Source organism: Coregonus clupeaformis, chromosome 8 (assembly GCF_020615455.1).
Source record: "Coregonus clupeaformis isolate EN_2021a chromosome 8, ASM2061545v1, whole genome shotgun sequence".
Classification (NCBI taxonomy): Eukaryota; Metazoa; Chordata; class Actinopteri; order Salmoniformes; family Salmonidae; genus Coregonus; species Coregonus clupeaformis.
This window is the reverse complement of record NC_059199.1, coordinates 25,170,241-25,183,624: the sequence shown is the minus strand read 5'-3', so window position 1 is coordinate 25,183,624 and position 13,384 is coordinate 25,170,241. Positions and strand designations below refer to the sequence as shown.

Here is a 13,384-nt window from a genome sequence, read left to right as displayed (position 1 = left end):
AGCGAGGAAAAAGTAATGCAGGTAACGTGTATTCATTTGTGCTTGTTAGGTAAATAAACTTTATATATTTTTACAATACTAGTGTAAGTCGGAAGTTTACATACACTTAGGTTGGAGTCATCAGTTTTTCAACCACTCCACAAATTTCTTGTTAACAAACTATCGTTTTGGCAAGTCAGTTAGGACATCTACTTTGTGCATGACACAAGTAATTTTTCCAACAATTGTTTACAGACAGATTATTTCACTTATAATTCACTGTATCACAATTCCAGTTGGTCAGAAGTTTACATGGAGGAAACAGGTACAAAAGTATCTATATCCACAGTAAAACGAGTCCTATATCGACATAACCCGAAAGGCCGCTCAGCAAGGAAGAAGCTACTGCTCCAAAACCGCCATTAAAAAGCCAGACTACGGTTTGCAACTGCACATGGGGACAAAGATCGTACTTTTTGGAGAAATGTCCTCTGGTCTGATGAAACTAAAATAGAACTGTTTGGCCATAATGACCATCGTTATATTTGGAGGAAAAAGGGGGTGCTTGCAAGCCGAAGAACACCATCCCAACCGTGAAGCACAGGGGTGGCAGCATCATGCTGTTGGGGTGCTTTGCTGCAGGAGAGACTGGTGCACTTCACCAAATAGATGGCACCATGAGGAAGGAAAATTATGTGGATGTATTGAAGCAACATCTCAAGACATCAGTCAGGAAGTTAAAGCTTGGTCGCAAATGGGTCTTCCAAATGGACAATGACCCCAAGCATACTTCCAAAGTTGTGGCAAAATGGTTTAAGGACAACAAAGTCAAGGTATTGGAGTTGCCATCACAATGCCCTGACCTCAATCCTATAGAAAATGTGTGAGCAGAACTGAAAAAGCATGTGCAAGCAAGGAGGCCTACAAACCTGACTCAGTTACACCAGCTCTGTCAGGAGGAATGGGCCAAAATTCACCCAACTTATTGTGGGAAGCTTGTGGAAGGCTACTCGAAACGTTTGACCCAAGTTAAACAAATGAAAGGCAATGCTACCAAATACTAATTGAGTGTATGTAAACTTCTGACCCACTGGGAATGTGATGAAAGAAATTAAAGCTGAAAGAAATAATTCTCTACTATTATTCTGACACTTCACATTCTTAAAATAAAAGTGGTGATCCTAACTGACCTAAGACAGGGAATTTTTACTAGGATTAAATGTCAGGAATTGTGAAAAACTGAGTTTAAATGTATTTGGCTAAGGTGTATGTAAACTTCCGACTTCAACTGTATGTATGTTACTTCTATGAGTGTGACATACATAAAATATTTGCAGTATTCTCTTTTATAACCTTATCTTACATCTGTCTTACATTGTAAACTGTGTTCAGCGTGTACCGATTTCTTTGCTCCAAAAGCTCAATTTGAAGCGAGTGCTCACACACACACACAACATGAAACACGAGTTGGCAAACTGTAAAAAAAATCTGAACATTTATTCATTCCACTCTTTTCAGGAAAGTACAGAATACAGTACATCATCTACAGACCAGAGGATATCCCAAAACATTACAAGAGGCTTAATAAAATGTAAAGATTTTAAAAAGGAACGATTTTACAACAGTACGTTTCCTCATACTGTAGTTCAATGGCTGCTTTTACACAGGCAGCCCAGCTCTGATCCTTTTCCACTAATTTGAAAAATATCAGTACAATATCCAAACGTACATACAGAATATCATATTTATACTCAGACACACATCACTCACACCTCCCTTTATCGCTATTTATATTGGAATTCAATTTCTTGATCAGAAAAACGTATCTGAAATGTTAAAATCACAAATCTTAGCTTAAAAAATGGATTGAAGCCATTCTATTAAAGTTACACACTTTCAGGAAAGGAAGGATAATACACTGTAAGATATCTTGTCTTACAGTATGAGAAGAATATATGGCAATTAAACTTGAAACATCAATGAGTGGCAATGCATCCAGATTCTTCAATACAAGGCAACATTTTCTCATCAAAATCCTTTTCAATTAACTACCAATCAAATCCTTGTGTGCATTTGACCAGATGCAGTGTATTTACCAGTGTCTTACCACTAAACAAGGAATCTATTGCATACCAGTATGTCGGCTTCACAGCTAGGTTCAGCGAGGTGAGCTGAGAGAAATAACTACAACTGCTGTGGAGAGGAGTGTGCTAGCTATAAGAGACTGATCAAATATGCTATAGAAATCTGAGGTAAATTGTTGCATTGTTTCACCAACAAGGGGAGTGCCAGGTACTGAGTTGAGGGATTTGTGACACAATCACAATTAATAATTAAACTTTCAACTGATAGCACAACAAGGGGGATTTAAATTACAGATCCTTGGCTCCATGCCTAAAAAAATAAAATAGGGATTCAAACTGTGCATGTCCTATTCTGACACAAGTAAATCATTTACGGGTCCATTCACTCACAAACTATTGTCTCATCATACAGACTTCTCTCATGCCAAAAGTTGGCAAGAACCATTCTCCCTTCAAAAAAGGAAAACTTATAATGCCTTGACATTCTGAAAGTGAAACCATTCTGTTATGGGCTGGGATGCCTGGGAGCTAGATTTACTAGGCGTTAAAAAGTCCTCCTCTAAATCTGTATTTTTACTCATTGTTCAAGTTTTTTGCCCTATGGAAATATAGTTTTTTGCCCTATGGAAATAGCATAGTTGCAAACACTTAGTAAGTCTGTCCCAATATTTGTATGGCTTGGAGAAGCATACCCCCACCCCAAACATTTTCCTTCCCTACATCATCAAATAAAAGAGGTGGGTGGGAGACTTCCTCCTCTCTCAGCTATGGGAGCCTCAGACAGGAAGCGTACACCAACATAACACCAATCATTACAGACTATCATAGCTTCAGTAAAGGACGGGACACCTGTGATTGGGCCATACTAATAAATGTACATTAGGCACCAAATGGAGGAAAACAGACTAAAACAGGGAGGGACTACCTGAACTTGTCCAATAAGAAAAGCTCATTTTCGTTTTCCGTTGCAAAAGGTTATTGCTACGTTTTGCCCTAATGAATACAATCATTGTGTATTTAAAAGACCACCTTAGGATAAAGTGGCACAAAACTGTCATTCTTGGTGCCATACAACAGCAGTAGTTTGTATTTCTCCATGTCCCCCTCCACCTATCAAAACAAAGTGGTGCTGCAAAGTCCCATGTGTCCTCCTTCCTTCCTGAAAGAATGTTCAACATCCTCTTCCTGTTCCCTTTCCCTGCCAGCTGGAGGTAGAACCTGCCCCTAACCACAGATAAAATTCCCCAACCACCATCCTAACCATAACTATTATTAAGTGGATAAAGATATCTGGGCCCATATTCAAAAAGCATCTCAGAATAGGAGTGCTGATCTAGGATCAGGTCCCCCCGTCTATATAATTTAATTCATTATGATCTAAAAGGCTAATTGTATCCTAGTTCAGCACTCCGAGAGGCTTTGCGAATACGGACCCTGACCATGGACCAGTGGTTAGAGGCAGACTCTACCTAGTCCCCACCCCCCCAGCCTTACTCTACTACCGTCCACCGTAGAGGTGGATCTTGGCAAAGGAGATGGTCTCATAGTAGTCCTTGTGGCCTTTCTCGTAGATGACGAAGATGAACTTCCTGTCCTCCGCGCCGCCGTTCGTAAGTGATGTCATGCAGGAGTAGCCGCTTGGCCCCGCCCAGATCTGGACGGCCTTCTTCTCCCACGATGTGCCATTGGTCAGAGACCAGCGCAGGGTTAGGTTGACCCCTGGAAGAAAGGAAGGAGAGCGACAGAGAGGGAGGGAAAGAAAGCGAGAGGGACAGGAAGTTTGAGAGTGGAAGTTTTAAAAAATGACTCACCACTATCCCCCTGTCCCACCCACTTAGTCCACCAGAGGGCCCCATCCCCATCCCTTTCCCATAGTCCTTACTATGAGTACTGTCAGCTGGGTTGGTGAAGTACATCACGCCCTCCTTCTGCAGTGCCCCTGCCGCTACCACAGGGTCTATCAGGGTGGAGTCAAACAACAGTTGCTCCATGGGTAGAGTCTCGCCCCCGTCCAGGCTGCGCACCACCATGCGGCAGTGGCAGTGGTAGTTGTTCTGGTTGCGCACGTTGATGACGATGCTGCCGTCCTCCATCTCTACAGGCTACAGAGGAGGGAAAGAGGCAGAGAGGAGTTGATTGAGGAACTGAGGTGAGCCTGATCATGGGCTTTATCAAGGGATACTGACGGTTGTTACTCAGATTAATCCATTTAAATTGTCCTACAAGGACTACCTACTATAGCTTTCCAGTCCCTGATACAAAAAAAGTTGAGGAACTGCATTGTAATCAGTATACAGCACTACTGCATAAAACCAGAACAAAAGCATCTGACTATGAAACTAGTACCAGACTAGTAAAACTAGTGGGTTGCCTAATAGCAGAGGAGGCTGGTGGGAGGACCTATAGGAGGACAGGCTCATTGTAATGGCTGGAATGGAGTTAATGGAACAGTTAGTCAAACATGTGGTTTCCATAAGTTTGATACCATTCCATTTATTCAATTTCAGCCATTACAATGAGCCCATCCTATAGCTCCTCCCACCAGCCTCCTCAGCCTAATAACTATATGGCTATTGTACTGTGTGACATCCTTTCCAGTCCTTCCTGCCCACTCCCTCCCTGGTTATTTTTACCTGGCACTCATCTGGGTTGAAGTCCAGGGCTTGTTTGGGCTGGTTGTAGGGGATGCTCTTCAGCGCGGCGCCATTCTTCCAGTTTCGTCCGTGGTCGTCACTCAGAATGCAGAAGACCCCGTCACCCTCCAGGGTGCCGTGTCCACACACCACCAGACGCCCCTTAGCAGGAGGGTAGCGCTTCTGTGAGTGGAGACATGGAGAGACAGTCAAAATAGTGTACTCTATCAAAGCACAACAGTTCAATCAAAACAACCGACCTTGGTGCAATGACCCCAACATTTATTACTAAGGTTTATTACACACAATATAAGGGTTAGGGTTATGGATGATAGATATTGGCCTCATAATTGACAACACAAAAGTAGGCTACGTCAGCAATGGTATCACAAGGAAATATAAGGAGCTCTCGTCATATGAAGGTAGAGAAGGCAAATAAAGAGGGGGAAATTACACTGAATAAAAATATAAACACAACATGCAACAATTTCAAAGATTTTACTGAGTTACAGTTCATATAAGGAAATCAGTAAATTGAAATAAATTAATTAGGCACTAATCTATGGACTTCACATGACTGGGAATACAGATATGCATCTGTTGGTCACATACCTTTAAAAAAAAGGTAGGGGCGTGGATCAGATAACCAGTCAGTATCTGGTGTAACCACCATTTGCCTCATGCAGCGCAACATCTCCTTGCTGGATATTGGGAGGAACTGGAAAATGCTGGCGTATACGTCGATGCAGAGCATCCCAAACATGCTCAATGAGTGACATTGTCTGGTGAATATGCAGGCCATGGAAGAACTGGGACATTTTCAGCTTCCAGTACTCGTGTACAGAAGATCCTTGCGACATGGAGCCATGCATTATCATGCTGAAACATGAGGTGATGGCGGCGGTTGAATGGCACGACAATGGGCATTAGGATCTCGTCAAGGTATCTCTGTGCATTCAAATTGCTATCAATAAAATGCAATTGTGTTCGTTGTCCATAGCTTATGCCTGCCCATACCATAACCCCACCATGGGGCACTCTGTTCACAATGTTGATATCAGCAAACCGCTCACCCACACACGCTGTCTGCCATCTGCCCGGTACAGTTAAAACCGGGATTAATCTGTGAAGAGCACACTTCTCCAGCGTGCCAGTGGCCATCGAAGTTGAGCATTTGCCCACTGAAGTCGGTTACGACGCCAAACTGCAGTCAGGTCCCTGGTGAGGATACCGAGCACGCAGATGAGCTTCCCTTAGACGGTTTCTGACAGTTTGTGCAGAAATTCTTTGGTTGTGCAAACCTACAGTTTCATCAGCTGTCTGGGTGGCTGGTCTCAGACGATCCCACCGGTAAAGAAGCCGGATGTGGAGGTCCTGGGCTGGCGTGGTTTCACGTGGTCTGCGGTTGTAAGGCCGGTTGGACGTACTGCCAAATTCCCTAAAACGATGTTGGAGGCGGCTTATGGTAGAGAAATTAACATTAAATTCTCTGGCAACAGCTCTGGTGGACATTCCTGCAGTCAGCATGCCAATTGCACGCTCCCTCAAAACTTGAGACATCTGTGGCATTGTGTTGTGTGACAAAGCTGCACATTTTAGAGTGGCCTTTTATTGTCCCCAGCACAAAGTGCACCTGTGTAATGATCAGCTTCTTGATATGCCACACCTGTCAGGAGGATGGATTATCTTGGCAAATGAGAAATTATCACTAACAGGGATGTAAACAAATTTGTGCACATAATTTGAGAGAAATAAGCTTTTTGTGCGTATGGAACATTTCTGGGATCTTTTATTTCAGCTCATGAAACATGGGACCAACACTTTACATGTTGTGTTTATATTTTTTGTTCAGTGTATATGTATTAATTAAATTAATTATATAAATTGTCTCTAAGAGCGAGAGAGAGAGGGATAAGGGGAGATGAAGAGAAGTATGAAAGCCATGGATGATGGTGACCCACCTGAATGCCAAAGCCGGGCCCAGGGACGAAGTTCTTGACCCCCAGCTGGACCGAGAGGTTCCTTGGTGGGGTCCAGCTGAGTCCGTCGTCCATGCTCTCCACCAGCATTATACTGGCGGGATCACACTGGTACTGGTGGAAGCACAGAGAGTAGATCAGCAGCACAGAGCCAGTCTCCTCATCCACCACCACTGAACCAAGGTTCAGCCCGTCAGCCAGGATGCCATCGTCCACTATGAAAGTGGTGGGAGACCACGTGGCACCTAGGGTGGAGGAGAGGAGGGAGAGGGGAGAGAGAGAGAGCGAGAGGGAGGAGGAAAGTATTAGTCATATGGTGTAAATTAAATGCACTGGAGTGAAGATGCACTGATAAAAAGCAAAGTAAATTTAAATATGTGTACGAGTGTCTGTGTGTTTCTCTGTCCTGTCTATCTGTCTGTCTTAAATGGGAATATATAAGATGACTAAAGTTCATATTTAATTTAGAGTGAACACAATGTTTAGCATATTTGGAGTTTCTGTAATACACAATTTCCATTGTTTCATTTGTGACACTCAAGGTGCGGGTTGATGGTCACTAGACTTGTTATGGATTATTCTCATATCTGTTGATAGTGATTGATGCCAGACTGGAGGCAGCCGGGTTCCAAAACTAATGCAATCAACTTTTACCCTGTGCAAAATACGCCTATCCGGGCGCCTGGGCCAGATCAATCAAATCCCCTCAAAAACTGGTAGTTTTCCCCTCCCCACTCAGACCACCCCCAGACAGTCCTAGCAAAATTCTTGCTTGAGAAATTGCTTTTTGCTTAGAAGCTAGCTTTTTGACCATTTTAATTGAAAACAATCACAGTAAGGTACTTAATTGTTACCCAGAAATAAAAACAGCTGCACTGGACCTTTAAGAGAACATTTGCAGCTTTCTGATTAAAGGTCCAATGTAGCCCTTTTTATCTCAATATCAAAACAGCTCTTACACTGAAAGGGCATTATCATAATTTTCACAATATTATTCCAACATCAGTGTGGAAATATATATAAAACACAGGAAAATCACGTTTTTGACTGCACTGGGCCTTTAAGATAGAAGAGCCTGATCAGAGAAGGCCAGTTAGACATTTTCTCTGCTGTGCTGGAGGTGTCTTCCTGTTGCAACTTGATAAACAAGATTGATTTTTGATTTATTTTATCTGCTACTGCTCTCCTTTTTGTTCCTCTGGAATTTCCTTGAGTGATTCCTCACAAAACCCAGACAAAAAAAAATACCATGATTTTGGGGATTTTCACGAATTGTAATCCATAGAATACCGTAGTCCTTTTGAGGAAGGATTGTTGACATATTTGACATGTGTATCTAAAAGCATAATTGATAAATAATGAATCAAAGTTGGCATATTTATGTCATTTTGACCTTACCCAGGCCTCCTTTAAGACTCCATAGTGTTTCTTCTGTAGGTGCTACAAAGCAAACAGTGGTGTCATATGAAGCTTTACCGTTCGCTCTGTAATATATTTTGATTTTTAAACATTTTTTTTTACATTAATCTATGAATATTGAAAAATATAGATTGTTTGATTTGGCAAAATGCTAAATGACTAAAATGTCAATGTAATGTAAATGTAATGTAATGTAATGCAAAATGTTCAATATATTGTTGAACATAATATACTCTACAGGCATATAAAATTTACAGAGTGGGATCTCTGCTACTTTTCGAGTTATGATCCAATTTGTAAGCATTATCAAAAGAGTAAGGGCAACGGTGCATTTTCAACCACAACCAAACCGCTCCCCGTTTTTCAACGTGAGCAACTATTGGGCAAAACAGGGTGGGTTGGCATAGATTGTTGACAACATGTAAACAATATTTCGTCTCCAATGTTTTTTGAAAACATAAATACATTTGCACAATGAGCACTTATTGTCTCAAATGAATCGTTATAGTTGTTGCTTAGCTAGCTAGCGGATTTTAGCCATATTAGCATTGACATGAAAATCGGTAAAAACACCTCAAAACAAGACGTACCCCATTGAAGCGTGTGCATAGTTTGTGACATTGTCAGCTAACCCATCGATGCCAATTTCTTTGTATAAAAAGTGGTTAGCTGACTACATGTGTGAGAATGGATGTGGGTACGCAGACCTGCGAGCCACTGTGGCCCCTCACGATGAGTTACATTTTTGGGTGGGCTGCCAACCCCATCAACGTTGCCCATCCCTGCATTACAATGTCTGTCTGTCTGCTCGCCCTGCCTACCTCTGTCTGTGGAGCGTCGCATGGCAAGGAACTTGGCCCCCACGTCACTGGCGGACTTCTTCCGGGCCTCAGAGAAGGCCAGCAGACTGCCCTTGGTGGTGAAGGAGAGCAGGGGGATCCGGTAAGTGCTCACCTGCCCCGCCCCGCCACTCACCCACAGCAACTGCTCATCATAGACCAGGGGGTCAATCTGGGAGAGAGAAAGAGAGATTTAATTTGGCTCATTGATTGGCAGAAGTAGCCACTAGCCAGGTTAGGCCAGGTGAAACTGAGTGAGCAGAAAGCGAACCTCCAAGTTCCCTCTTGGAAGAAGCTTGGATTTTAGCCAACAAGAACTGCTGAGAGAGGCCATTATAAAAAAGACAGCATGTGACAGTGACAGAACAAGATCAACAGGGTGTGTCAGTAAAATAATTCTCTGTGCCATCCAAGTTCACTAATCATTAACTGTAATGTCAAGTGACATGATCCTTCAGAACAAGTGTTACTCTTGTTCACATACTGTACGCCACCAATTCAGCAAGTTAACTTATCTGCTATTATATTTACGTCATTTAGCAGACGTTCTTATTTATATTATACTCTGAAAACACAGGACGGATTACTAAATTTAGAGGTGCAAGAGGTTATGTTGGATTGTTTTGGTCACTTAGCGTTGCAACAGCCTGTCAGTGCAAACTAGCAGCACAAGTCTATTGCAGTGTTGGTTACAGAGATAACAGCCATTGCACCATAACTTTATCGCACCCAAAATCATTATACTGCTATCCCTCTTGCAGTATATAAAATAGGTTGCCTACATCTTGCAAAGCTGTGTAGAATTCTGCAGACTGTATAGGAGACTTCACACTATACAGCATAGCCACGAGAAGTAGGGATGCTGAGGGTGCTACAGCACCCTATGAGAAATCAGAATACTGATACAAATATTAATACAAAAAAAAATGTATTCACAAAAAGTAGTGCACTGGGCCTTTACTAGTATCAGCGGACAGATATACATCTGTAGTGCAGGCAAAAATATTTTGGACCATCTCTGCTTTCCCAAAAAAGGTACTAGTATAATTAAGAAGAGTAACTTGCAGGATTCAATAGTTGGAATTGTAAGAGTTGTTGCCCTGTCCCTTTCTCTGCGATTGTCATTATAATGGAATCCAGAAAGAACAAAACCCTGTCCTCAAACATTTACATCAAAAGGTGCAAAGTTATGGGCAAAGACACAAAACATCCACATCAAATTAAATATTTTTCTTGATCAAATAACATAGAAAACAACCACTTTTTGTGCAGTATTAAATCACCATCCTTACAAACAACAATGTAAATTACTGTATTGTACATAGGCTGGTCATCTAGGTTTGTACCTGTACACTTTCCATCACCATGAAGAAAACCAATGCACAATACAGTAATTGAGTACAGTGAGACATCAAGTGGTTTGTGATGATGTGGCTCAGTTGGTAGAGCATGGTGCTTGCAATGCTAGGGTTGTGGGTTAGATTTACACAGGGGACCAGTATGAAAATGTATGCACTCACTACTGTAAGTTGCTCTGGTTAAGAGCATCTACTGAAATGGAAAATGAATAAATAGACCATTTCAGTTCACATAGAAATACGTTGCATTTGCAAAGTATTTCAAGAGACTGGAAAACATATCAAACAAGTATTATCAGATTAACTGTTTTGTACAGATTATTATCAAGCTCAAGTTAAAAAAATGCTGGTAAACACCGAAATACATTTAGTTTAAACAAAAGTAATTAGATTATTGCACTGGGCCTTCACTAGTCCTGTATTATCGGACTGATCAGTAATACAACCCATGACTGACAAACCGGTCAAAAGTTTCCTACCTGGCCAAAAGAGGTACATAGAGATAGCACAACCGAGAAAAGTACTGCGAGTCGGCTTCGTATCCCCATCAAACCAGCCCTTGTAACCATGATGTTCGGTATTCTCTCGAATGTTCTTTGACAAAGAAAATTATGATACTGTGGCATCAGAGCCAAACTTTGCTAAACTGTAGAGCAAAAAGCCACAATCGCTTGCACAATCGCCTGCACACTTCCTCCTCACCGAAACCCTAAACACCGCGGTCATATGACTGAGGTGGGCAGTCACATGACTAATTCTGCTTCTTCTACTTCGATAAGGTTTAACGGCGGTAGGCTTCCAATAAATGTTGCATTACTGCCACCTACTAAACTGGAGTATAACTCCCTTATACTTTACTTTACTTTTTATTTTATTTTTATTCAGACACCCTACCATCTAACACTATACTCACAAAATGTTTTTTATAATAATAATAAACACCATACTCCACTATCTATTTAGTCCTACTTCAGGCCACCAGCCTGAAAGAATGGGACACCACCACTTAACACACCCTGTAACTCTTCTGATGTCAAGTCTCGCACACCCAAATACCTCTCTGCAGCTGCCACCACAACCTCTATTTTCTGCGACTTACATTACATCCCTGCAGTACAGTTGATAACCATTGCTATAAAAGCCAAAAATCCAATCTTACTGAAACATATATGCACCAATTTCAAATCAAATCAAATCAAATCAAATCAAATTGTATTGGTCACATGCGCCGAATACAACAGGTGCAGACATCACAGTGAAATGCTTACTTACAGCCCTTAACCAACAGTGCATTTATTTTTAACAAAAAAAGTAAAAATAAAACAACAACAAAAAAAGTGTTGAGAAAAAAAAGAGCAGAAGTAAAATAAAATAACAGTAGGGAGGCTATATATACAGGGGGGTACCGGTGCAGAGTCAATGTGCGGGGGCACCGGCTAGTTGAGGTAGTTGGAGTAATATGTACATGTGGGTAGAGTTAAAGTGACTATGCATAAATAATTAACAGAGTAGCAGCAGCGTAAAAAGGATGGGGTGGGGGGGCAGTGCAAATAGTCCCGGGTAGCCATGATTAGCTGTTCAGGAGTCTTATGGCTTGGGGGTAGAAGCTGTTGAGAAGTCTTTTGGACCTAGACTTGGCACTCCGGTACCGCTTGCCGTGCGGTAGCAGAGAGAACAGTCTATGACTAGGGTGGCTGGAGTCTTTGACAATTTTGAGGGCCTTCCTCTGACACCGCCTGAGATAGAGGTCCTGGATGGCAGGAAGCTTGGCCCCAGTGATGTACTGGGCCGTACGCACTACCCTCTGTAGTGCCTTGCGGTCGGAGGCCAAGCAGTTGCCATACCAGGCGGTGATGCAACCAGTCAGGATGCTCTCGATGGTGCAGCTGTAGAATTTTTTGAGGATCTGAGGACCCATGCCAAATCTTTTCAGTCTCCTGAGGGGGAATAGGCTTTGTCGTGCCCTCTTCACGACTGTCTTGGTGTGTTTGGACCATGATAGTTCGTTGGTGATGTGGACACCAAGGAACTTGAAGCGCTCAACCTGTTCCACTACAGCCCCGTCGATGAGAATGGGGGCGTGCTCAGTCCTCTTTTTTTTCCTGTAGTCCACAATCATCTCCTTTGTCTTGGTCACGTTGAGGGAGAGGTTGTAAGTCGCTCTGGATAAGAGTGTCTGCTAAATGACTTAAATGTAAATGTTATTGGTTTATCCCTCTGTACTGGTACAGATCTACACTACCGGTCAAAAGTTTTAGAACACCTACTCATTCAAGGGTTTTTCTTTATTTTTACTATTTTCTACGCTGTAAAATAATAGTGAAGACATCAAAACTATGAAATAACACATATGGAATCTTGTAGTAACCAAAAAAGTGCTAAACAAATCAAAATACATTTTATATTTGAGATTCTTCAAAGTTGCCACCCTTTGCCTTGATGACAGCTTTGCACACTCTTGGCATTCTCTCAACCAGCTTCATGTGGTAGTCACCTGGAATGCATTTCAGTTAACAGGTGTACCTTCTTAAAAGTTAACTTGTGGATTTTTTTTCCTTCTTAATGCATTTGAGCCAATCAGTTGTGTTGTGACAAGGTAGGGGGGTATACAGAAGATAGCCCAATTTGGTAAAATACCAAGTCCATGTTATGGCAAGAACAGCTTAAATAAGCAAAGAGAAATGACAGTTCATCATTACTTTAAGACATGAAGGTCAGTCAATACGGAACATTTCAAGAACCTAGAAAGTTTATTCAAGTGCAATCGCAAAAACCATCAAGCACTATGATGAAACTGGCTCTCTGTCAGAGTTCGGATGTGGATGCAGTGGTGGATCAGGCCCGCAAACGGGTTTAATCCGGCCCGCGAGATGATAAAAAAAAAAAAATAATAATAATAATAATAATAATTTTTGTCAAGTATAAAAATGCGCTGCAATTTTTCAATAAAATAAACTGCTGTTCCAATTGCGTCCACTGGATGGCGCAATAGCAATTGTGTTAAGCAAGCAAACTGTTTATACCGGGGCAGAGCAAGTAGGTCAAGCACGTGCAGCCAATGAGCTACTTTGTTTTGCCCGCAATATTTATTAC

At 41.9% G+C, this 13,384-nt stretch overlaps 1 protein-coding gene across 1 annotated transcript; it reads right to left on the bottom strand.

Moving 5' to 3' along the window:
- Positions 1–1,452: 1,452 nt before the first annotated feature.
- Positions 1,453–10,996, bottom strand: LOC121571461 (sialidase-1). The gene is made up of 6 exons (XM_041882927.2): positions 10,771–10,996; positions 8,916–9,105; positions 6,658–6,920; positions 4,697–4,879; positions 3,946–4,165; positions 1,453–3,782 (listed from the first exon to the last, which is right to left on the bottom strand). The coding sequence occupies exons 1-6, from the start codon at positions 10,915–10,917 to the stop codon at positions 3,562–3,564; spliced, it is 1,224 nt and encodes a 407-aa protein (XP_041738861.1). The 5' UTR covers positions 10,918–10,996; the 3' UTR covers positions 1,453–3,561.
- Between the last annotated feature and the right edge of the window lie 2,388 nt (positions 10,997–13,384).

Bases quoted from the DNA above. Each gene is read 5' to 3' on its own strand.
- LOC121571461 (XM_041882927.2), bottom strand. From the start codon at position 10,917: ATGCCACAGTATCATAATTTTCTTTGTCAAAGAACATTCGAGAGAATA. The intron at 4,880-6,657 runs GTGGGTCACCAT...CTCCACTCACAG, and splicing joins GGCCCGGCTTTGGCATTCAG to AAGCGCTACCCTCCTGCTAA. The intron at 4,166-4,696 runs GTAAAAATAACC...CCTCCTCTGTAG, and splicing joins TCAACCCAGATGAGTGCCAG to CCTGTAGAGATGGAGGACGG.